This window comes from Penicillium bovifimosum, assembly GCF_028826915.1.
Source record: "Penicillium bovifimosum strain IBT 22155 chromosome Unknown utg000001l_segment0_segment0, whole genome shotgun sequence".
NCBI lineage: Eukaryota > Fungi > Ascomycota > Eurotiomycetes > Eurotiales > Aspergillaceae > Penicillium > Penicillium bovifimosum.
Genome location: NW_026622710.1, coordinates 2,528,404 through 2,552,007, shown reverse-complemented (window position 1 = coordinate 2,552,007; position 23,604 = coordinate 2,528,404). Strand labels below are relative to the sequence as shown.

Here is a 23,604-nt window from a genome sequence, read left to right as displayed (position 1 = left end):
ATAGGTTGGATTGCATGTGGAGTCGCATGGAATGCCGAAAATATATCTTAGCCCTAATTGTGAACGAAGACAACTACCCAACCTGGCGACCATCCAGATACTATCCACTAGCCGATTTAGAACATCAACGTAGGCAAATTAACATGTTCGCCATGGCACGAATGTACAGCAGGGATCCAAAGAGGCCTCGGGTGTGTTGAACGCGATGACTTCAAGTTGCATCCAGCAAGCTTGAAAACCCAGTCGAAAGCGTGACAGAACTCTCTAGATGCTTAAGAGGACTCAGAAAATTACCTATATAAGAAACCCCTAGTCTTCTTTATATGAATCATGACTTTCTTCAGACTCGAAGCTTAGCTTCGCACTTCACGCTTCACTTCTCAAGTAGGTAGATTCCAAGTCTACCTTCAACCACGAACAGAGACCAGACGCTAGGGTGATGGATCTTTACAACAAACATGACATCATCACAAGTGGGACGATAGCTCAGTTGGGAGAGCGTGCGACTGAAGTTCGCAAGGTCGCTGGTTCGATCCCGGCTCGTCCCATTTTTTTTTGCACTTTTCGATTGTAAACCACAGAGACCAGTGAAATGTGACCGACCTACATCAAGAAGTGACGGTAACCAGGGTCTCAACCCAGAGGGGGAGAGCCTGCCCTGACTCCAGGTCAGACCAGAAAAGAGGCGCAGCGGTCCAGATTATATGGTGACATACACTACGTTGCACGTTGAACTACAAGGGGAGTACCAGTGTGTAGATAAGGACTCCGAGATAAACTGCGAGAGCCTTCCCGATCACATAGCCCCAATAGTGGGGAAAAGAAAGAGAATGTGACTCGATAGGCCATGAAATAGATCTGGGATTGGATTCCAGAGCTTGAATAGGAACTACCCGAAAATTTGCGGATCGCATCGTATCACGCGACTTTGATTTAGGCTAAGTAGAACAATATTTAGTTGCAAATGGGAACATCCCGTGTCAAATCTTCCTCGAAATACAGTAAACTGGGAGTGCTACAATCATCATCACGCTATTGAAGGTGAAGGGGGTCTTATTTCCGACGCTGACTCTGCGGCAAACTAGATACAAAAATCTGGATGCAGGTGGCCCGAGTCCTCCGTAGAGGATTGAATTGTGAAGATGGTCGGTTGGTGACATCTTTCATATCATTAGTATGCACGACAGGAACAAGAGACAGTAGGACGATTGAGGAACGTACATTTGACTCACGTCGTTTAGTGGGCGTGGCCACTATGCACCCCCGACGATTGTCCTGGAGCCGAAGCCCGGCACGGTTAGACAGGGTATTCTTGGATAGGGTGGATGTGGTCGACTAGATGTGGCGAAGTGGAGGCAGTTGCGGTTGGGTGGGTATGAGTGTTATGTCTGATCTCCCGATTGTCCTGAGGCCGAAGCCCGCCACGGTGAGACTAGGTACTGTCGAATCGTCGAGCGAAGGAGATTGAGCGAGCGTAGTGGGTGGGTGTGAGTGGTATCCAGTCTGCCGATTGTCCTGAAGCCGGAGTCCGCCACAGTCAGACTGGATATCACTGGATAAATGAGTGGACTCTGTTGCGGTTGCGGTTTGATGGGTGTGGTTGCTGTCTCCAGCCTTCTGATTGGGCGGGACGGAAGCTCGCCACGGCAAGTCTGGATATCCTTGTGTGGGCGGCATGGTGCAGGAGATCTTCCTGATGGCTGAGATGGATGATTGAATCTGGGTGATTGATGTGGATGTTCCAAGCAGGATGAACGAATGTGTATGCTTGGTGTGCTTGGGTATAGATGCTTGGATCACTCGAGTCTTCTTTTGTACCTCTCTCTTTCTCTTTCTCTTTCTCTCTCTCTCTGTTTTTGTTTTTGTTATTTCGTCTTTGCTTCGTCTTGTTCTTCTTTTTTCGTTTTTCGTTTTTCTTTTTCTTTTCCTTTTCTTTCTTGTCTTGTCGTTTTTTTCTTTTGCTTTCGTCAGAAGCCTGCCGATTGTTCTGGGGCCAAAGCCTGCCACGGCATGTCTGGCAATGGCTGCGTGGGCATAGTGGGCGGACGTGAGGTGGATGATGGAAGTGGATGATGGAAGTGGATGATGGAGGTGGATGATGGAGGTGGACGATTGAAGTGGTTAACAATGAAAAATTACCACCACAACAAACGGTATAGGATGAATGGAATGAAAAGCCTGCTAAGTTGGAAGGCAGACCACATGTTGTTATGCAGTACGACACGGTGAACTAGTATGATGAAGTCAGACGGGTGAACAGACAAGGATGGATGGATGGAGGAGGAATGGTCAAAGGTGAAAGGTGAAGGAAGGAATGATAGAAGTAAGGCAATGTACATGTGGGTACATGTAAGTACTTGTCGGGTCAGGATCACTTACATGTTTGTAGTAGAAGCACAACACCGGAACGTTGGAAGGTAGGTAGACTCATCCATGGATTAATTCCATATGATTAAGCCATGTGGTGCCATGTGGGCAGTGGAAAGGATAGACTTCCCAGTGGTGGTAGACACCAAAGGGTATGTGATGACAGGAAGGTTGCATGTTGAGGAGGTGGATGCATGGTGTTGTTGTGGGACCCAAGTAGATGATGGATGGGTCTACATGACGATGTAAGACTTGATGGTTGATGGATGGTTCATGGAGCGAGGGATGGAAGATATGAAGGATGGGGGGTTGAAGAAGAAAGAAAAGAACAAGAAGAAGAAATGAGGGAGGGGGTTATATAGGTTTGGTGGTTTCCTATTCAGGAAGGCACCGTTTCCCAAAGTAGGAAGGAACCACCCATCCAGTGTGTGGTTCCGTTTGTCATGTGACGTACCAAACTTGTAGTGAGGAAGCACACGAACAATTCCAAAATTTGAAGTGACCAGTAGCTTACACAGAATCCTCTGACCGTGGAGACCTCATCACTCCCCTCGGGCTGCTTCCTATCCATTATAAAGATGAGCCACACGTGACGAGAATGGCACCTAGCTGGGCTGTCTAGTCCCATGCATAGAAACAGTCTCAATGATACAATCGAGCTGCACTGGCTTTTGTCAATCCACCAGAATCTCCTATCCCGGTGCTTTCTTGTACCATGTGACTTGTCGATTAGTTGGAGCAACTTCTGAATACATCGTCAGGTATTGGAAGACGAGCTCGGGACAAGGGCGGAGTGCACTCTAGCGATGCTTGAGCTGACCGCTCTGAACGTCTTGACACTGGCCTGCATTGGCTGTTGGACTGCTGGTACTGCTACTGTGAAGCTCTCTGAAACAGGATCGCTACTAGAAAAGTCTGAAGCACTTACAAGATGAAACAGATGGGATCCGGTTCGAAATTAGAGGGTATAGCCATATATGATACTGGCACTCCAGGAATTGCAATAGCAACGGCAACCTGGACTTCTTGACACTGCTTCATGAGATTCGGCCATTCATCTAGTTTGTGACCCGAGTATTGTATCGAGGGCGTGCGATAACTGTACGAACTGTTACTGGAGCTACAATAGATGCACACGCCATCCAATAAGTTGAATTTTAGGTGGAGCTGTTAGTCAAACGATCCAGTGGACGAGGAGTGGTCAGACAAAACATGTTGAACATCAGAATGACTTAGCTGAAGAAAGCTCCAGGAGTACAGCATAATATCGTGAAGCCGCAAAAGGTTCGCCTGGTCGGTGTGATTGAGCCCTGGCGCCTTCTCCGAACCATGATTCTTGTCTTATAGGCCGTTGCTCAGTACGATTCCCATGATTTCCAGGAGGTGCCAGGGCAACCCCTGTTACTATCTCCTAATCTGCAGTCCTCCCATCATCCTGTGACTACTGTCTGCGACGCCAGACCCCCTTGGCGCTCTTCCCACTTCACCTAGTATTCTGTCACCTAAATTCTCAGAATGAACCGATCAGGGCGGTAACCGTCTACATATACAGTAATTACCGTACTCCTTCTCCTGCCAGAGGATGATATTAGGCTTGATGATGCCTACTGGGGCCTCACACTACATCCCAAGTGGGACGATAGCTCAGTTGGGAGAGCGTGCGACTGAAGTTCGCAAGGTCGCTGGTTCGATCCCGGCTCGTCCCATTACTTTTTGCACTTTTTTGGGGTCTTATTTGCGGCATCGGCCGTTTCGAATGCAAAAATAAGCAACCTTCCATGATGTGTGTGTGCGTCGACAATGTGGATGGCTTTCTTTTCCTGAGTGGCAGCTCCCCCTTGCTTGCATGGATCAATTGGTACCTACCGAATACCGATCCGGACCTGCACCTTCTTTGCAGGCAAGCAGGGACTACTTGAATTGGCTACTTGATTATGTCTGACTCGATTATGCTTGGATCACTGATTTTTGTATATGGAACGATCGACTAGGTCCCCTGCTGCGATATATACACATGTGTGCATTTTGATTCCATCAATAGGTACACTCTTACTTGAATTCTCCGTTTCGTATTTGTTGACATTCCGGCATATAGAATAGAGGCTACATAGTAAACGACGAGGAAAAGCAAAAGAAAAGATGTATAAGAATCTTAGAATTGGAAGAGCTAATCCATTGCATTCAATTTCCGATTGGAAGTGATAGGATAATAGGATAATAGATAGGCAGGGAGATATACAAAAAGTGCAAAAAAGAATGGGACGAGCCGGGATCGAACCAGCGACCTTGCGAACTTCAGTCGCACGCTCTCCCAACTGAGCTATCGTCCCACTTGGGATGTAGTGTGAGGTCCATCTAGACATTATGAGGTCTCCCTCAATTATTGCAGGAAATATGGTAGTCAGTCTACAGTGCGCCAGTAGAAATATTACCAGCCTTCCAATGAGTCTCGATATAATAAACTCATAGAGTTGTAATGTGCATTGTGAATCTTTCGATAAGCTGCAGTTAGTTCACTTAGTTCATTGTGGGACAAGAGATAAGCGAGAAAAGTGAAGTGCCAGCCAGGTTAACCAGTTGGCGGACTGTTCGCCAGTTGGTGGATACGTTGCCGACTGGTGTATCCGTTGCCAGTTGGTTGCCAGTTGGCGGTGTTTTCACCAGTTGATGGTAAGCTGTGTTCAGGAACCCACACAGCATGACTACAACAATGATCACCAATTGATGCTAAGTTAAGGGGAGACAACCTAATAGCCCAGTACAGACTACCATCGACTGATTCAATGACCAAGATTGAATACAGTTATTATGATTGAACCCATACAGTAATGTTCTGAATCACTAGAAGTGTGCATTAATCAACTGGTTACACCTAGATCTAGACCCTGATAGCCCCTCAAAAAAAGGAAAAGAGTCTAGGCTGTTCCGTCCCTTTGAGCATCGAGCCCCTTCGCGTGGTCGTATATTGTGATTGGTATGATGGATATCGGTAAGGTGGAGGGAGATGTTGATCGGTCTCGAAAAAGAGTATGTCCGCGCGGGGCGTTAATGGACACTTGCCCTCGAACATAAACCTGTTATCCCTCTTGTGGATGTGCAGCCACAAGCATTCTCATCTCCCTGGATGCAAGGTCATCTGGTATGACAGGTATACCCATCCGAGACATGGGCCGATCTAGTTATTCGGTGGTTAGTCTCGACTCAGCGACGAAGCATCTAGCTTCCTTCCTTGCTCGCTTCGAACAAAAACCGGTTATGTTCAAGATGTCGATTGACTGCAGAAATGGTCCGACGGCCATCAAACCTGCTGTTCTTCGGAGGATATTCAGGTTGCTGATCAAGGTATTTCGTTCACATAAACCGGTTTCATGCCTGCAAGCATAGAATATGGAGCGCAAAACCTGGCACACTCTTGCTGTCCCTCGCTGTGTCGAGATACCAACGCATCTGCACTGTAAGTCTTCCTTCCATGTCAATGACTCTGCCAGTTGCCATCCTTTTTGCTTGGCATACGTGAATGCACCATGGCTTGACGCCAATTACCATAAGTACCGAGGCTAGTCCTTAACCAAACATCATATATTATGCAGCAGAATATCTAGGCCAACACGCGAAACCTCGAAGGTAGCAAAATGCATCATATTATTCTTCATGCTCATGCTCACATCAAACGTAACCTGTTCAATAATAACGTTACTATAATTCCTCCCAATAGCGCAGACAACAAGACCAACGTAGCCCAAAGACATCCATGCATTGCATAAACATCCAAACCGCATACGAGAGTAGGAAGAAAACATACCTTTCCTGGCGCCCTGGAAGAAGAAGCGCACAATAAAGACTTGCAACGCAGCCATAGAAACCATCATCAAAGACTCAATCACGCTGAAGTTGAAGATCCGACGCTCGGTACTGCGCACGGTACTGAAGTTTCGGTTCTCACGGGTACGGAAGTACTTCTGGTTACGGGAGACAGTCGAGAGTTGTGCGGACAGCTTGTAGATAGACTCCTCCAAGCTGGAAGTTTGTTCGGGGCTGGCGCCCTGGCGAGAGGGCAATTGGGCGCGCTGCTCGTTCTCGACCTGTGCATTCGATCAATCGTTAGTATGTGCTGGCTATGTTTTCGTGGCGATAGGGACATGGAACGTACGGCGATCTCGAAGTCGACCATCTTCTCGGCGAAGGTGGACATCTCATTGTTGAAACAGAAGGAGTATTCGCCGAGACTCTGCGCGGTGAAGACAAAGTCTCCCTGTCGCTCCTTTGTGCCGTCTAGGACGACTTTGCCGCCCGGTGCGGTGACGGAGTAGTCTACATCGAAGGAACCGCCGGATTGGACCTGCGTCGCACGTTGTCAGCATTAGCATCACTAAAGGCTTTTCCACCTCCATGATGAGGATAACTTGGTCCAGATTCAATGGGCTAGAGTTGAAATGTCAATTAAACCTACCGCGAAGTAGAAGGCCACTTTAGCGTTGCTCTGCTCGACGTTTGTAAAGAAGCATGCTTTCTCGTTCGCCTCGAGTCTGTAGGTCAGGGCGGTTGCGGTGACGGATGAGACAAGGGAAGCCAGGCCGGCGAAAAGAGCGAACCGCATTTTGGAGAAATATCGAGACGGTGACCGGTGGATTTGATGGTTATCTTCGCGTCAGGAGTGTTGTGGCCAGCTTTCCAGGATGCGTTCCGCTGTTTGACTTGTTTGCAACCAGGCAAACAGATGAGGAGGGCTGATGCCTCGGCGCCTTGGGTGTCAACATAAACAACTGCAGCATAACCATTAACCAATTATCGAAATTCGAAATGAAAAAGAAAAAGACCAGATCTCTCAGCATTACGATATACAACCTCCTGGCTGAACCGTCCTGGCCAGGCCGAATCAGGGGCAACATCAATCAAATACGGCGAGGGTTTAGGAAGATGCACTACAACATACACAGAGACAGATCTGCACCCTATCATATAGACTCGACTGACTGACTGTCTTCTACTTCGGCTGGTACAGGAAGGAAAACCAGAAAATAAAGGAAAGGAAAAGAAAGGCATGATCATCGCATCAGGCTGTCGCTGCTCATGTACCGGATCGCAGCATACAAGCCCTTCTTCAACTCATAAAACCCCCAGCGCCATGACAATAACTGATTTAGCGAATGGAGAATCCATCACTCTTGCCCCAGAAGCTCCGGCTCTTGTTTGGATGGTCAAGTCCCAGGAAGTCGTCTGCGCTAGCTGCTACATCGGACAAGATATCACCTAAGAACAGTAAAGTCAGTACAAGAGTAATCAAGGAGAGGGGATTGCACCAGAGCTACTCACCATCTTCAAGATATTTTGCAGCTGAGAAGGACGTCCGAGGGACCACAGCGAACTTGATCTTCTCAAAGTTCTTGCCTTTGATCTGTGTGCGAGCGGAAAGACGTTTCTTGGTCTCCGCAAAGAGTTCCCCTGGCTTCACAACAAACTTGAATGGAATCCCGTGCGTGCGGCTGGGCTCGCGATCGAAGCTGAACACACTAATAACCCGCTCTTCGGCATCCATATTTGACTCTTCGGCAGGGATCTTTTCAGCGTAGAGGGTGGCATATTCGTTGATGACGGCCACGTTTTGATCTGGCCGAAGCTCCTTGTACACCTTTCCGCTGTGGGTTTCAGCAACGCGAATCGGCTCGTCGCCCAATTCTAACTTCTGCTGCAATGCAGACAGAAGATCTGCTACAGTGCCGCTGCGGGAAACCAAAAGCTCAACGCTCTCCTACTTGATTGTCAGCCAAATCCCAGCGTCATAGATGGGAATGAACGGCAACGTATCAGACTAACCTCTTTGCTAATACCCTCCGGGAGCCAAGTTAGTTTGAATAACTTCTTGCTCTCAAAGTCACTCAAACTCATGTCCAAGACCTCGTAGTACAAAGCATCTGACCGGTGCATGGTGTATCCGTAGGTACCATACTGACCATTCAGGATTTGGGAAAGTGTCTGATTGACGTTCCGCTTTAGGAAAGGCTTCGCCTTGCCAGTGCTAGCCATCACGGGTGCGAATCGGAGATGAGTCTCTTCCACCTTAAGATGGTCACCAACCTTCTTAGCAATTTGGTCGTAGGTCATTTTGCGGCTAAGAGCCAAGGTGAATGTGTCCCCTTCATTGGCCTTGATTGGGGCAAATTGGATCTCCATGCGGTTCAACAGGTAATCGTAGAACTGTCGAGCATCTGTATAAAGTGCAGAGGGTGGTAATTCCGATTCCTTGACTGTGCGCTGGAAGGTGATGATGTCGCCGTCCTGGATTTCGGATTGTTGGAAAGTCTGCTTCGGCTTCATCACGTCGATCATGTTATGCTTGATCTCTTCGAAGAGCATAAATTCTGTACCGGCAGGCCAATCCATTCTGGAAAGGATCGTCGAGGCCAGCTCGCTCACTTTTTGGCTTTTTTGGACGTAAACAGAGCCAACGCCGGTCAATGTCTGAGTCGGGATGTCATAGTTTTTCAGGAAAATGAGGATTGAATCATTGTTAGGCCATGAGGTAGGTTGCCCGTCAGCGCCCGTGGGAGCCACCTCCATCCACAAGCGGAAGACCTGGCCCTTGGTGCCGAATTTGGTGTAGGCCTCTTCCACGGTCATGTCTTGGTCACGAATCACCTGATCAGGTCGAGTTGTCTTGTTTTGGCGATTGACCATAACCCAGAATCGAATAGCTTCCGCATTGATACCACGCTCTTCAGCGATCTCCTGTGCAAAGTCGCGAACCTTCTTGGCCCGCAGGATCTTGTACTGCTTGGCAAGTGCTGGATCATCCGCAGGCAAATCGTTGCTAGTCAGATCAAAGCCGTGGTGGCTCTTGAATGCATCTTCGTCAAGGAGGCCGACATTCATGTAAAGGTGGGCTTCTTCTCTTTCCTTCTTGCGACGCAACATCTCCGCGCGGTCTTCGATCAGACGTTTCTCTGTCTCCAAGTTAGCACATCATAGTCACGTGGCGGAGAGGAACCTCTGGACATACCAATGTGAGAGGGCACATCATCCTTGGTGACTGGGAAGAACACATCATCCTGTTTTGTCTTACGGACGTAAACCAACATGTAGGCGTTGTTTGTGCGGATAGCAGCTCGGCCTCCGGCCCCGTTCGTGCGCTGCTGACTGTCTCCGTAGTTCTCATCCAGGACTTCTTTGTCGGTGGCTCGGTTGACTCGGTCATCGTCGAAGCGGTACCACTGTCCATCCTTGGTGGGTTTGAGGAAGGCATAGTAATGTCCAGCATCAAGGTTGCCGCTATGGACGAGGACGCCATGCAATTGGTAAACCCAAGACTCCGACTTATCGGCGCTCTCGGAAAGATAAGGAGCCGCATCGAACTCCATGGGGAATGTGTGATAATCATTGACCTTGGCCATCATGTCGAGATTGAGGTCATATTCGAAGCGTTTGAGGTGAAGATGCAGAACGGGAGGGAAGCTCTCGAAGATGACACCCTTCTTGGCGTCTTGCAGACCGTAGGGTTGCCCGGCGTCATACTTGTTCTCACCCTCGAGCGTCTCAACCTGGATGTAATCCCTGAAACTGTCATCCAGGGACTTGTTGCCCCGGACATTAAGCTGAATATCCCAGAAGTCTTCCACGCGAGAAGACTCGTAATCGACATTGATGCAAGAGATGTATGTTTTTGTTTTTCCAACGAACAGCTCGGGCAGAACTTTTTCAGCAATGGTACCTTTCATTTTGTCTTCCAGTCGTTCCATAAGCTTTCGTGAAAGCTCCTGTACATCTTGCTGTTCAAAAATTTGGCTCGATTGCCAGCCAAAAGATGCCGTGAGCTCGGTGGTGGAAACCGCCGTCTCGTTTGTCTGCAAGTTATAAAACAATCTCTGGAGAGCCCACGCGCTGTTCTCACGCGAGGCCTCCTGCTCAGTTGGTATTTGGTATACGGCCTGGGAATTTCATTAGTATCAATGGTTGGGCTGGGGATAATTTTCTCCCGCACCTTGCGGAAAGCATTTGTGAAGTACAGCGACTGTAAAAGCGAATTCAAGTAGCATGTGGCGCCCTGATTCCTCAATCCCACCATGCCAGTTTCTTTCTTTGAGTCATAACTAGAAGAGTGTTAGCCACGCTCGGTCAAACTTTCCGGTGAGAACACACTTTTGGAAACTGTGCCACAAAACACCAGTAGGATCTTTCACTACACGGACGTAGGCGGTAACAACTGCCTCGTCGTCCTGCACCAAGGGGACAGATTTACCCTCCCACGCAATGCTGAACAGACTTTTCAGGTCAGCGAATCGAGTGAAACCCCAATCGCCTTCCTCCGCTGTGAAACGATGGGTCGCAACTAAATGCAACTTAGCATTCTGGCGCAATTTTCTAGAGCTCGGGGACTCTTACCATGATGTGTGTAAATGGTAGAATCATTCGCATTCGACAGCACCAACGCGAACTGTACACACGCATACCAATTCTCCGGTGGTTCGCCCTCCCACGCGTGTTCGAGGTAAAATGAAGCAAATTCTGTCTGATTGCCGTAGGGGAAGAAGAGGATGCGCCTGTTCTAGGGTCAGATCCAACGTCCGCACAGAGCTGATCCAAGCTAAGAGATTTCATGCACCCACCATGGGGAGCCACCACACTGAAAGATGGGACCATGGGACTTGCGCTCCATCTTTCGCCAATCGTTCAGGTGCCATGAGTTATAGCATTCGTCTAGGGTTTCAAGGTCCGGGATCAACGGGAGGACCTTTGCCATCATAGCCGCACCTGCATCCATCATGACTCTTTGTTAGCTACCGCTCGGTATAACCAAATGCAACAGGTGTATAATTCTCTCATGCTGTTGTCCGATGCTCCGAGATTCCAGCAAACATGTAAAGATTTACTTTCTCGCGTATGATTCAGGGAAGGAGAATGCAACACAGGACGTACCGTCATCTGCCCTCGGTGCAGCGTCGGGCTCGTCGGAGCCCGACCGGGAAACGACGACGACATCGGTCTTCTCGGCAGGATATTGATCGTAGTCATCGACAAGCATGTCGTTCTCCGCGGGCTGGTTGAAGCAGGGTTAGTCCAATGACGACACACTAGCGAGGGGCACGGTCGGGGAATCTCTCACGTTTTCCATCGCGGAAAGCGCCTTCCTGTCCCGGAAGGCGACAAATGTTGTATTTTAGAGGAATTTGTGAGGGAAAGGAAAGAATGCAGGGGAAGGGATATACTGTAGGGCTGGTGGTGGAGGAATTCTTCTGAACCCGCAGAATAATAAGGACCGGAGCTAGCGGTGGCGGAGCCTCGAGGGCTCGGCAGCGATTGTTGGTTGGATCTGGCAGTTGGTATGTTACTATGTTTGTGAGATTTGCTTTGGTTAAATGATTATTTTCGAAGTAGAAAAGCTTTCAAAGAGCTCTGGGTTTTGTCTTAGATTTCTTGTAAGACAGTAAGAGTCAAGCCTTGAAAACTGCTGAGATGACAGTGTGCATTAATATGATATCTAAGCGTGGACGCTCTCAAGCCCTATGGATCTGGACTCTTAGACTTCACATAAGGTAAATACCTAACTAGTCATACAGTGTTCAAGCTGAGATAGCTATATTGGCTGCTTTTTCCATTCTTCATTTCTATCAAATCTCAATCGAATATGCCCAGCCTTACTGTGTAGGTAGATGAACCCCTCCACTGCACGAGCTGATTCACTAGCTCCAAGTCCGTGCGGATGTACTTGTACATCAGATCCGAGGCAATGTCGGGCAGAATCTAATATAAATCGTATGATACCGACATTCCCTAGGGTAGATAGACATCTAATACATAGAGGTAAGAGTAGGAGACCCATATCAGATCCGAACAGCTCAAAATTGCAGCCAAAACGGTCTAACGCATATTGTGTGTCGGTGTCACATGCTTGACTCACCGCCCGTGACCCCAAGCTTTTGAGTTCTCGAGCACGCGCATACATGCTATATCGAGCATTCTCATGGTCTCTGTACTTAACAAGGAAGTGCGTGGAGCACAATGAGGTTGCAATATCCAGCTAGAAGCTGGAAGCTCCTCCAGACTCCCTCAAAACGTGGCTACTCTGGAGCTCACAGCCCGCCGCCATGGCGGCCGGTCTCTGCGATAGATGAGTACGAATGACTCATGTTCCTTGAAGGGCGAATATTGATGCTGACTTGGTTACTATGACAGATGGGCAGAGCGAGCGATTCGCCCTATTAGTCTTCGCCAGTTGACCTTCTTCGGTCGGACCCTGACTGAACCTCGACTCATCAGTTCCGCGAACTATGTGCGGACCGAGCTACCCACTCGGTGAGTCGAGGATATGTCTGCGAAAGAGAATGAACGATGACTGACTATGATGGCTCACAGACTTGCGCATCGTCTGCGAGACATCCAGCAGGTGCCCTATGTGGTAGTCGCCAACCCCCACCTCACTCTCGTATACGAGCTCTACTACAAGGCGTTCGAAAAGGTCCGAAAGGTTCCTGAAATCCGAACCCTTGAGGATAACGATCGGTTCTGTGAGATTCTAAAGGAAATGCTGAAAGAGCATCTGGTTGCAATCCCCAACTTGGCGATGGGGGTGCTGGAGTGTCGGAATCTTGCACCGGCAGATGAGATGGACCGGCTGATGAACACCCTTCTGCGAGCGGTATGTCATCAGGTCAATGTTTGTGCCTGCCTCCCAGCTAACAACTGTTCCTCCGACAGAGGATCTCTCGCCGAGTCATCGCAGAGCAGCATCTCGCACTGACAGAGACCTTCAACTCCCCATGGCACTTCCCTGACTCCCACGACCGGACCGACATGAATGCGGACTTTGTCGGGGAAGTATTCCTCAAGTGCAAGGCGAAGGAGGTAGTCGAGCGATGTGGCAAGGTCGCACAAGATCTCATGCGGAAAACATCCGGCTCGACCCAGATACCCGCCATCACCGTCCTGGGCCATGTGGATGCGACATTCCCTTATATCTTGAGCCATTTGGAATATATCATCGGAGAGCTCCTCCGCAACTCAGTGCAAGCAGTCATGGAGAAATACCAGGACTCGACCGAAGCCCCACCACCTATCGAGGTGCTTGTGTGCGAGACCCCACAACATGTCATCATGCGCATCTCTGATCAAGGAGGCGGTATTCCCCGAGAGATTCTCCCATATCTGTGGTCCTTCAGCAAAGGCCCCCGCACGCAGTCCCGGCTGGAGAATCTCGGACGGGTCCCTGCCATGGCGGCGACGATGCAAGAGTTGCAAGTGTCACACGAGCGCAAACACACTGACCGGGATTCATACCACGAAGGATCCCTGGACACATTGACGTCACGACCGCCCAACCTCCGCCTAGGAATGGGTCTCCCAATGAGTCGTGTGTATGCTGAATATTGGGCAGGTAGCTTAGAACTGCACAGTCTGGAAGGATATGGAGTGGATGCATTCCTGCAGATCTCAAAGCTTGGCAACAAGAATGAGCAGGTTACCACTCGGGCAGCGATTGATGCCGTGTAGAGAGTTCTGCGGGGAAATATTACAGGAAAAATATTCCCAGTACCCTCTTTGCAATGTACCTGCCGTCACAGATGTACTTGCCATTATACGCAGCACCTCAGTACACAAAGCACAGCCACATCTGTGGCATGTGGCAGTTGCGACCCACGGGATGATGTCATCGTGAGCTCTTTCCGCAAATCAGCTTTGTTGCTGCCTTTCAGCCCTACGGGATTTAATTGAAGTCGACCTGACGTCGTGGGCAAACATCAACACAATGAACTCAGTGGCGGAGGAAAACAACCCCATTTATATCTTCCTTGTCCTCTTCGGCATTTTCATCCTCAGCTTCTTGGCCACTACAGACCTCAAACAATATCGTCGTAGAGCCGACTCTCAATAACACCTCTACCTCATACCAACCACCGCAATCATGGCCGGCACTTGCTCGATGTTGTGCCTCATTATCGTCACCATATTCAGTAAGTATTCTATACCTGAACGTTGATCCCCACTTTTCAGATCGTCACGGATCCACTCCAGAACTATAGACTAACAACAACAGTCCCTCCTCTCGGTGTCTTTCTGCTCTCAGGCTGCGGAGTAGACTTCTGGATCAATGTCTTGCTCACAATTCTCGGGTGAGTAGCTCATTTACTATATATAGACTTGTCTCAGAATCCAAAACTAACAACAGCGTTTCCCAGGTACTTCCCCGGACATATCCACGCCTTCTATCTGGAATACATCTACTACGATCGACGTGACACCGATCCACTGACTCGTGCCTCTCAACGACCTGCACCGGGCGTCTACTCCAACCGGATCCAGACTGGAGGTCATCCTCACACACAAGCGGACCGTCATTACGGTACCTGAGCCTCCTCGATGACTATTGATTAGTGGACCACCGACTATCGGTGTACTCCGTGGCCTCAGCGAGCGTTTACATTTGCTGTATCAATACCGTCACTCCTTGTTCCTTCAGGTTATCTTCATATCTTTAAAACCAGACACGAAGAAAAGGATAATACCATCTCCCTGGGCCAAATGCTCTCATATATCATTTAAATGTAAGAGCCGGGGGTAATTTCAACAATAGCCCTAGAGTAAACCCAAAATAAACAAAATCCCAAATCCCAAACTCGATTGAATAGACTATGCACTCGCCTTCGTCTCCTTCCTCTCCTCAGCAGCAGCCTTCTTATTCCCCTTCAACTCGGGAAAATCAAAAGCCACACTCGTACCAATCTCCCCCATAGTCCTCGGCACCGCCCCAGTCCCAGGCGCCCAAAGCAGCGCTCCAACCCACGGCTGCACATTCCACCCAACACTCAACGTAACATTCCCGCGTTCCGCAAGCCGCCCAGTAATATCACTAATCTGATACTTCCCCTTCTGACCCCTCAGCCTCAACACACCAGGCACAGCCTCCGCCTTCTTACTCTTGCCGGCCTTCACAGTCTTAGCGGTCCGCTTCGCATTCCGTCTCGCAGCAGCCGCAGCCGAAGGCAAAACCGACGAAGGCACAAGCGCATGGACACGGTCCCGCAGGACCTCCCAGGAATACGGCGACGGTGTGGCCGGGATGATGGTGTCCCAGATAATGGCCTCTGAGGCGCGCACTTGGGAATCGGGCTTATCGGATGAGGAGTATGTTGCGTAGACGTAGACGAAGAGCTGTTTTGTGTTCCAGTTGAAGAGCGGGCTTAGGTCTGCGTCTAGGTCGAAGCGGAATTGGGCGTATTCTTCGCGTTTGGTCGAGTAGTAGTGTGGTCGGCCTTTTACGCTGTATTGGAAAATAAAAGACGCGGTTAGTGGATTTTTGTTTTCTTCGAGTGGTTTTGCTTGGGTGGTTTTCGAGTTCGTGGAAATTGGAATGAACTTACACCTGTACGTTCTTCAGCTGTACAGAGGCATTGGTCTCGTCTGTTGGGAAGAGGAGGACGGAAAGGGCAGCTAGTGAACTGACTACTAGTGCGACAGTCGTGAAGAAGCCGAAGACGGCCTGGATGCGGGTTAGGGAGGAATGCATTTTGGGGTTTGGGGGTGGTGAAGATGAAGCCAGCTGGGCCTGTTTGGATGTTTGGGGGCCTTATCGATAAGCGGCATCTATGAGATCCCGGGGTTCTCATCCATTCCCCTTCGACTTGAGAGAGCTCTGTGGTCTGATTTGTTCAGTTTTCACTCTTGATACTGCTTATACAGAGCTCGTACAGCTATATGCTATACCCTAATTACTCAATTTCTTCCTGCCGATCATTCCTCACCCGCCGACTCGACATACACCAGTGACCACCCACAAGTTACAACCCCACATACATAGCACAATGGGCGATCACGTCCTCTTCTTTTACGGTACCTCCCTCATCCAAGTACACATAGCTACATCCATACCCGACCTAACAATCTCAAGGAACCCTAATGTCCCCCCAAATCCTCCACCGAGTAATCCACGGCCGCGCCGATCCAGAACCCTGGCAAAAAGCAACCCTCCACATCCAACCCGCCATATTACACGGGTACCGACGACACCGCGTGCGGAACGCAGACTATCCCGGCATAACACCCATCGCAGAGACGACAAGCGGGACCGAGAATAGCCTGGCGACATCAGTTGTAGGGACCCTCGTCTCGGGACTGACAGATGGCGATGTTCACCGACTTGATATGTTCGAGGGTGATCAGTATGAGAGGATGGCGGTGGTTGTGCGTACGCTGCATAGATCACAGGGGAAAGATGACAGTCATACTGCTTCAGAGAGCGGGCTGCGAGATGTGCTGGATGCGGTAGGGGAGGCGGCGGGTGAAGGGGAAGAGGTTGAGGCTGTGACTTATGTTTGGACTGCTGAGGAGGATTTGCTTGAGGATGCGGAATGGGATCTTGAGTCGTTTAAGAGGGATAAGATGGCGTGGTGGGTTGAGGCGGATGAGAGTCAGTGGTAGTAGGGTTCTGGTTAGTATTGGGCTTGTAGTAACTATAGGTTGCCATTAGAGTAGACATGTAAACCTATGAATTATGTTACAATGGAAGACTGTCTGGGAAATAAGTGCAATTGCAGTGCGATGTGGATGATGATGTCTTATGCTATGAGTGTAATCGCGAAGGTAATGGAAGAAATAGAGCCATCCTTGTCTCAAAACGCCAGCACTCATGTCTACGCTGGACATGTGCCACACGGTCTAAACGCTAAAAACAGACGAACATATCGAGTTCCATGACATAAATAAGCAGCAATGGCCCCGGTCCAGCCAGGACTATATTCGTATGTCAGATGTATTCTTGAAGAGACGAAAGCAAAAACACCCAGGTCCATCACTCGATGGAACAGATTCAGGGAGATGCGTCGGGAGGTTGGGTGAGGTGAATATGAAGGCGGAATGAAGTCAATGTGAGGTGGGTGTGAAAGAAAGCTGTCGCTTTCATTTCCTGACGGGTGAGGTGCGTCTGCTACTTGACTTAGCCTTCTTCGTAGGCTTCTTCGAAGCATCCGGCTCAGGCTCAGACTCAGGCACCACATCCGTGTCGGCAGGCTTCTTCTGGGAAGGGAGCGGGGGACCAAGCAGGAATGAGATAGGCTGCTTATTTACCAAAGCCGGACCGTCCGCCTGCTCCTGTTCCTCGTAAAGCTGATCGAGGAACTTGCCGAAGCGGGAACGCAGTAGACCAGAGCCAAGTGGAGGCCAGTCGTCAGTGGCATTCATGGTCCGCTGTAGCACCTTCGCGATGAAGTAATCGGGGCTTTGGACGAACCTCTCCACGTAAGTCAGCAGATAGAGCCCGCAGTCACAATAGTTCGGTTGGAGGGGGATGTCGCGAGCTCGCATGCCCTTGATTTCGGATGGGTCGAGTTCCACACCGCGTTTAGACGCTGCTTCGCGGCAGATGTAGTCGCGCAGCAACTTGATGGTGGGGGATCGGGGTGCGTCGAGGGAGTCAAATGTGACAATCGTGGTTTGGTTGGGATCCAACCTCAGTCCTGCCCTTTTCTTGAAGTATGTGTGCTTCTGTAGCTCAGCTGCCCCTTCTTGGACGAGCTTCTGAGCTGCAGCTTTGGGGATGTTGGTTGGGAGGAATGGGTATTCGCTCTCTTCTGATGTCTGGACAGGGGGAGACTGCTCTTTGGAGGGTTTCGTATCTTTGGCCGCATGTCCAGTCTCCGTGGTCGACCCGGAAGCAATGTTCTCGCTCTCAGCCTCCTTGCTAGCTTGATCGGCGCTCTTTTGCGGCTTTGTGTCAGATGAACTTGCAGACTCTGATTCGGGCTCAGGGGTCTCCTGGATTTGATGGACTTCATTTTCTGATACGTTTTCAGATAAATTGGATGTGCTTTTCTGCGGAGTGGGTGGTTGAACGTGCTCCTTGCGATCGGCAGAGTCAAGAGACAAAGTCGGCAAGTTGCAAATGATGGCAACATACCAATGGGCATTCTCATTGATTGGAACAACGATGTAGTCGTAGCTGAAGAGATCAACATTGCGAGTCCACTTCTCAACACCGGTGTAGTTGATACCGCGATCACCCTTGGGGGTGTTTGTAAGGGTTGCGAAGAAGTAAGAGTTGAAAAAGTAGACACGTTTCGCGGCCTCCGGGTTGGTGCGTTCAAGATGATCCTGGAGGAATCGCATGTAGAACGCAATGAGGTTATCATTCAAGAAATCATCTGTACGTAACCGATCACGATCCTCAAGGTTGACCTCGGCCTTCTTCTTGCCAGTCCGAGGATATACCAAGGGCTTCTTCCAGATTTCCCTGAAAGAATCATCACCAAAGAGTGGCCTTTCTTCCGGTCCGGAATCTTTATTGGAACTGTCGGCTTGCTTTGTGACACGACGGGTAGAAGACCGGGTCTCACGGTCAGACAGCATGCTGGAATACCCCAAGGGCTTGACCGGAATATCGGGCACAGTGTCTGTTTCATTACGGATTGGGCCATTTACTCGCTCCTTGGCAGGCTTTCGAGATGTGACGTCGCCACCCACAAGCTTTCCCTTGTCTTTGGCAATGCGCTTGGTCTGAAGGGAGCCATTTCCGAGTCCACCATGGTCGTCTCTTAGCGAGTCGGAGAGTTTAGGCCGTCGTGCCGGGGGAGAATCCTGTAAACCGGGGTCCTCCGCGTCTTCATCAAGGTGCCGTTTCTTGGGCATCGTTGTCACCCGGCAGAACTGAGTTGCGTATTTCACGAAGGCCCTATCCATCCATTTCCTGTAACATGTTAGTAAATATGGGACTGAATCTCAGGCACACTTCGGATGCATACCTGTCTTTGCTGATGATTTCAGGGTTGGCTTCTTCGCTCAACATTTTCCCAAACTTCCGCTTTTCCTCGGACCTCCAAAACTCAAGATCGAGTTGATCGCCCGCTTCGACAGAGCCTGGTACCAGTTCAATCCTAACTTTCCGACTTGGTGACTGTCCCATAATAACCTTGCTGAACTTCTCAAAAGGTATCGATAACTGATCGTTATGGTCAAGCACATCCCCACGAAGTTCAAGACCATCGTTGTTGGAATAGATGGGAACTGTCTCTTTAATCACACAAGTCTTGTGGAGTGAACCAATTTGGAAAGAATACAAGGAGAACCTCTTCTCGAAGCTCCTGTGAGAGGTCTTGGCTTTCTTGGTCCCTTGAGATGGCGAAGAGAAGTCTGTGGGTCGAATATCGCTTGGTGATCGTTTGCGAGTGGATACCTCAATATGAACTTCAGGTATGCTTTGGCGGGTGGTTCGGGGGCCCTTTCCAGCCAAGGATTTTGGTACTGGGTGAGTAGTGGTGTCGCCTTGGAGTTCATCGGGGCTTTCTCTCCCAGCGGTAGGACGGCGAATTGTGTCTGAAGGAGCTGCAATGGGCTTCTTAACAGACTTCTTTACTCCGATCTCAATATTGCCTGGGGGTTCGGCACGTTGAGTTGGCTTGCTATTGGCATGAGACAGCCGACTATCCGCGGCTTTGGCCATTCTGCGCCGCTGTTGCGCTGCGTTCTCGGTGAACCTTTCGTCGCGGAGATCGCCGGAGAAAAATAGGTCGTGTTGAGAAAGCGGATATCGCGCGATGTGTACGTCATTTACCACTTCCTTGGGCTCGGGATGGTGGGTACGACGGGATCCCTTCTGATGAACACGGCCCAGGGCTGGATCTGTCGGGGCAGTAAGATCAATGGTCTCACTGGTCTCACTCTGGCGCCGTCTCTTGCTAGGCCGGCTAGACTCTTCAAAAGAGTCCTCTAACTCAAGAGGGTTCCGCCTTATCGATGTAGGTGATATTTTTGGTTCTCCGTGGGCACGGACCGGACCACTACTTCGGGAGTTTTGCGAGAGCTTGTCTCTCGGGGAAAAAGCGAAGGAAGACTGAGGCTGAGTATTAGAAAGAAGACCACAGTCATGAATATAAAGGCTCAGGCTCACCCCAGGCTTCTTGTTTCTGGATTGGAACGTCGCCCCAGGCTTTATCTTGACAGCCTGGGAGTCACTATCAGACAATCAAGCAAACACAGATCAGCACAAATGTCTCTAACCACACAGCAGTTGGATGAGAAAACATACTGATATCTAGCTCCTAACAAACGAGCTTCATCTCGGCGATCCCGAGAGCCGTTTCGCTGGTCCTTGTCCAACATCTGCGACGAATCGCCCAGCCTGGAAGTGGAGGGGTACATCAGTGCGTGTCCACGGGTATGAAAAGGCCGAGGGGGAATGCCTGACTGGGCGAATGGTCCTAAAATAGGGTTCGGGAAACGCGGGTGCAGTCGTGAACCTGCAGTCGTGGGTCCAGTTGGCGATGGAAATGTATCGACATAACTACCAGGAAGCTAATACGAATCAGTCTCAAGAAAAGTAGCTGCAGACAGTGTGTGATAAAAAAAGCAAGGAGTTCAGACAATATGTCTAAATTGTAGATACAGTGCCAGTTCGCGCGTGGAAGGACGTATAGAACAGCCAAAGCTACCATGAGCGTGACGCGGGAGATACGGGCAGATGCATACCTTGGGATGAGTAGTGGGATCAGCTCGCTGGGGGCTGATGGGTTCGAGTGGGTAGTTTGCGACAGTGTCCGATCCCAGGTTCAAGTGGTTGCGACTAGATCTGCGTGATCGGAGGGGAGGGGTTGAACGCGGAGGTTGTGCAGGTTGAACAGCAGAAGGTCGATCTTCGGACTGTTGGGAGCGTAGCGGCGAGAGGTTGACCAGGAATTCGGCTAGACTTTTGAACACGGGCATGGAGGCAGCCAAGAGGTGTTATTGATATGCATTGCTGGATTGTTCTTCAATTGAGAAAATCACCTATTGTCTATCTTTTTTTTTCCTTTCTCTCTCATCCTCGGGACCCAGCAAACTACGCCGCATCGTCATCTGGGCCCTAAGGCGGTCAGCATTGATTATCGCCTTAGGATCTAGGCATCTGTCTTTCAGTAACTAACAATGAATCCCATTCAGCGACATCTCAATCTCTCTATTTAATAAGTTGACTATGTCCCAAGGCCCCCTTAACGAATAAGTATTGTGCATGCCATTTGCATTCAGGCAGCCCGCAGCAATAGGTAGCCTCACAGCTCCATAGGACGAACGAGCCCTGTGACAGCCCTGTTTATCTAGGTCTTTGGCTTCGCATGATTCCCAGAGAGATGTTGTGTAGCATTTGCTGATCCCGTGTATGGTCCTCCTTGGAAGGAGGGCCTACATGCAGATGCCCATGTGGTGGAACCATCATATAAGAAGGGTATTGCAGGACGCGGGGCTCTACTTCAGTGAACTAAGCCACACAGACCTGACAATAACAGACAATACTCTCGAGCGAGAAACCATTAACAGCTGATGCTGCATTCATGTTGCATATATGAAGGAAAACATCACGCATGAGCCCGGTAGACACAAAAAGAAGACATAGCACAGATGAGTTCACTCAAGACATAAACCAAATCAAACCGCTGAGTTCGCCTCGATGCCCCACCCCCCTAAGACCAAAACGCGTCCCAATGATTCGTGAATGAAGTTTTTTTTTCGGGTTTACTATACAGGGCCCAAAGCCAGGCTGACATGTTAGATCCGTTTATAGGGCCACGTTCACTTTGGCTTTGTCCGAGTCGTCTTGGTTTGTACGCCGCCGATCTTGGTGATTTGTACCGGGTACGGCTTTCTCATGGCGAGCCTGGTCAATAGCAGAGCGCTGTGCGATACTGTCGTCGTGGCTCTTCCAAATGATGTTGGTGTCTGCCGGGAATGCTAGAAGACGCTTGATCGTTTCTCTGCAGCCAAGTTAGAGAGATTGCATTTGTGGTAAGGCCGTGGAATTGAAGACATACCTGATCTTGATGTTACGCCCCCCGTCGATCCTCGTCCAGACACTCAGAACATCCTCGCCACCTCGGACGCTCAGCACAGCACCGCAGACCTCGTCTCCAGCCTCTGCAAACTGATCCCCAACCATAGCCAGGAGGAGGTCCTCCCAGTATCGATCGGACACGCCCTTCTTGAAACGTACGATCCACTTACCACCCCGCTTGTTCGCTTCATCTTCCCAGACAGGGCGAATGCCCTTCTTGAAGATGTGGTAGTCGGAAACTGTAGGAAGAAGGGAAGGGCGCTTCAGGTGAGAGTACACCGCCCAGAAGCTCTCTACGGAGTTTATCGAAGCGAGCGGCACGGTGGACTTCTCGTAGTCGGAGTATTTGGGTGTCGGAGGGCGGTACCAGACAATCCACGTAGACTTCAACGGGTGCTCACCGGGAGCAGAGACGGTAGGGCTATCAAAAGCCTTCCGTGTGGCCTCGTCATGGTCCACGGGTACCTCCCGTCCGGGTGTTTTCAACTCGGTGCCACCGGGTGTCTTTGGCGCCCCGAACGAGGCGAATGCGCCAGACCCCAGACCGAAAGCAGAGGAGGCATTGGTGGATGGAGAGGCTACACCGCCGGATAATGGTGATATTGCGTTAAATGGATTCGAGCGGCCATGCGAGCTGTCAGGTCCGAACCGCTTCGATGGGCGGGGCAGTTCAACACGGGCGCCACCTTCTTTGGCATCCCCAGACGTTGACAGGGACAACTTGGAAGAGCTATTACGCAAAGATTGTAAGTTGCAATGGTCTGGGGGTTGGAGGAGGGGTACATGACGAACTTTGTCCGGCGGGTCCACAAGTTTGCATTATCCATCGCGGCGGGTGAGAAGACTGCCCGAGACACTCCCGGTCATCAGGGGGAAAGTAAAGGAACCGAAAGAAGCGTTACACAAAGGGAAGAGTCGCCAGCGTTGTTTATCTTAGTGACGTAGTGATAGTGACAAAGAGATGGGAAATTCTGGCAAAGGCGAAGAGGGTTGACGGGGAGATTCTGGTGAACAAATAATAGAAGTAGGTCGTGAGTATAGTCGGGGAATATGAGGAGGACAAGTCTAGTAGATTGAAAAGGAATATAGTGAGAGCAAAAGTAATCGATAGAGGGGGGGGGGGGGAATCTGAGAGTGAGGGAAAAGTGGTCGATGAATCGGAGACTCGACCTTGACTGCCAGTTGAAGGAGCAGCTTCCTAACCAATCAGCGAGGCTTTCGCCTGCAGCTCGCACCGACTTTTTTCCATTTTTCCCTTTTTCTTTCGATTCGTTTTTTTCTTCTTTTTCTTTTTCTTTTCTTTCTTTACAGCAAGACCACCTACTCAAATCAATGCTGGCGTCTCATCCTTTTACAGCACTAGCATTTCCGAAGCGTGTGTCGAGATTGAATTTATCGCATCTAAAACCATCATCACGAGGGCTTACGAGCAACCCATGAAACGTTGATGACCTGAT

At 49.9% G+C, this 23,604-nt stretch overlaps 8 protein-coding genes across 8 annotated transcripts; 3 read left to right on the top strand and 5 right to left on the bottom strand.

Moving 5' to 3' along the window:
• Window positions 1-6,033: 6,033 nt before the first annotated feature.
• On the bottom strand, window positions 6,034-6,964 carry N7515_000973 (p24 family protein; the record flags this gene model as incomplete). The annotated part of the gene is made up of 4 exons (XM_056661717.1): window positions 6,034-6,044; window positions 6,170-6,449; window positions 6,518-6,706; window positions 6,818-6,964. 4 exons carry the CDS (start codon window positions 6,962-6,964, stop codon window positions 6,034-6,036), a joined length of 627 nt encoding a protein of 208 aa, XP_056526883.1.
• A 543-nt stretch (window positions 6,965-7,507) lies between these two features.
• On the bottom strand, window positions 7,508-11,398 carry N7515_000972 (ubiquitin-specific protease UBP15; the record flags this gene model as incomplete). The annotated part of the gene is made up of 9 exons (XM_056661716.1): window positions 7,508-7,617; window positions 7,681-8,116; window positions 8,182-9,308; window positions 9,365-10,289; window positions 10,343-10,451; window positions 10,501-10,690; window positions 10,744-10,901; window positions 10,968-11,112; window positions 11,278-11,398. Coding segments are annotated over 9 exons (3,321 nt in total), but the record flags the coding sequence as incomplete, so codon positions are not given.
• Window positions 11,399-12,360: 962 nt separating this feature from the next.
• N7515_000971 (protein kinase PKP2) lies at window positions 12,361-13,848 on the top strand (the record flags this gene model as incomplete). Its single annotated transcript, XM_056661715.1, has 4 exons — window positions 12,361-12,473; window positions 12,535-12,654; window positions 12,715-12,997; window positions 13,057-13,848. 4 exons carry the CDS (start codon window positions 12,361-12,363, stop codon window positions 13,846-13,848), a joined length of 1,308 nt encoding a protein of 435 aa, XP_056526881.1.
• A 412-nt stretch (window positions 13,849-14,260) lies between these two features.
• Window positions 14,261-14,706, top strand: N7515_000970 (YqaE/Pmp3 family membrane protein; the record flags this gene model as incomplete). The annotated part of the gene is made up of 3 exons (XM_056661714.1): window positions 14,261-14,309; window positions 14,393-14,468; window positions 14,535-14,706. 3 exons carry the CDS (start codon window positions 14,261-14,263, stop codon window positions 14,704-14,706), a joined length of 297 nt encoding a protein of 98 aa, XP_056526880.1.
• Window positions 14,707-14,985: 279 nt separating this feature from the next.
• On the bottom strand, window positions 14,986-15,862 carry N7515_000969 (signal peptidase complex subunit SPC3; the record flags this gene model as incomplete). The annotated part of the gene is made up of 2 exons (XM_056661713.1): window positions 14,986-15,616; window positions 15,717-15,862. 2 exons carry the CDS (start codon window positions 15,860-15,862, stop codon window positions 14,986-14,988), a joined length of 777 nt encoding a protein of 258 aa, XP_056526879.1.
• Window positions 15,863-16,157: 295 nt separating this feature from the next.
• N7515_000968 (gamma-glutamylcyclotransferase family protein) lies at window positions 16,158-16,773 on the top strand (the record flags this gene model as incomplete). The annotated part of the gene is made up of 2 exons (XM_056661712.1): window positions 16,158-16,185; window positions 16,244-16,773. The coding sequence occupies 2 exons, from the start codon at window positions 16,158-16,160 to the stop codon at window positions 16,771-16,773; spliced, it is 558 nt and encodes a 185-aa protein (XP_056526878.1).
• A 477-nt stretch (window positions 16,774-17,250) lies between these two features.
• On the bottom strand, window positions 17,251-21,045 carry N7515_000967 (uncharacterized protein; the record flags this gene model as incomplete). Its single annotated transcript, XM_056661711.1, has 4 exons — window positions 17,251-19,033; window positions 19,089-20,297; window positions 20,372-20,626; window positions 20,729-21,045. 4 exons carry the CDS (start codon window positions 21,043-21,045, stop codon window positions 17,251-17,253), a joined length of 3,564 nt encoding a protein of 1,187 aa, XP_056526877.1.
• Window positions 21,046-21,874: 829 nt separating this feature from the next.
• Window positions 21,875-22,974, bottom strand: N7515_000966 (eukaryotic translation initiation factor 4E; the record flags this gene model as incomplete). Its single annotated transcript, XM_056661710.1, has 3 exons — window positions 21,875-22,070; window positions 22,128-22,877; window positions 22,940-22,974. The coding sequence occupies 3 exons, from the start codon at window positions 22,972-22,974 to the stop codon at window positions 21,875-21,877; spliced, it is 981 nt and encodes a 326-aa protein (XP_056526876.1).
• Window positions 22,975-23,604: the final 630 nt, after the last annotated feature.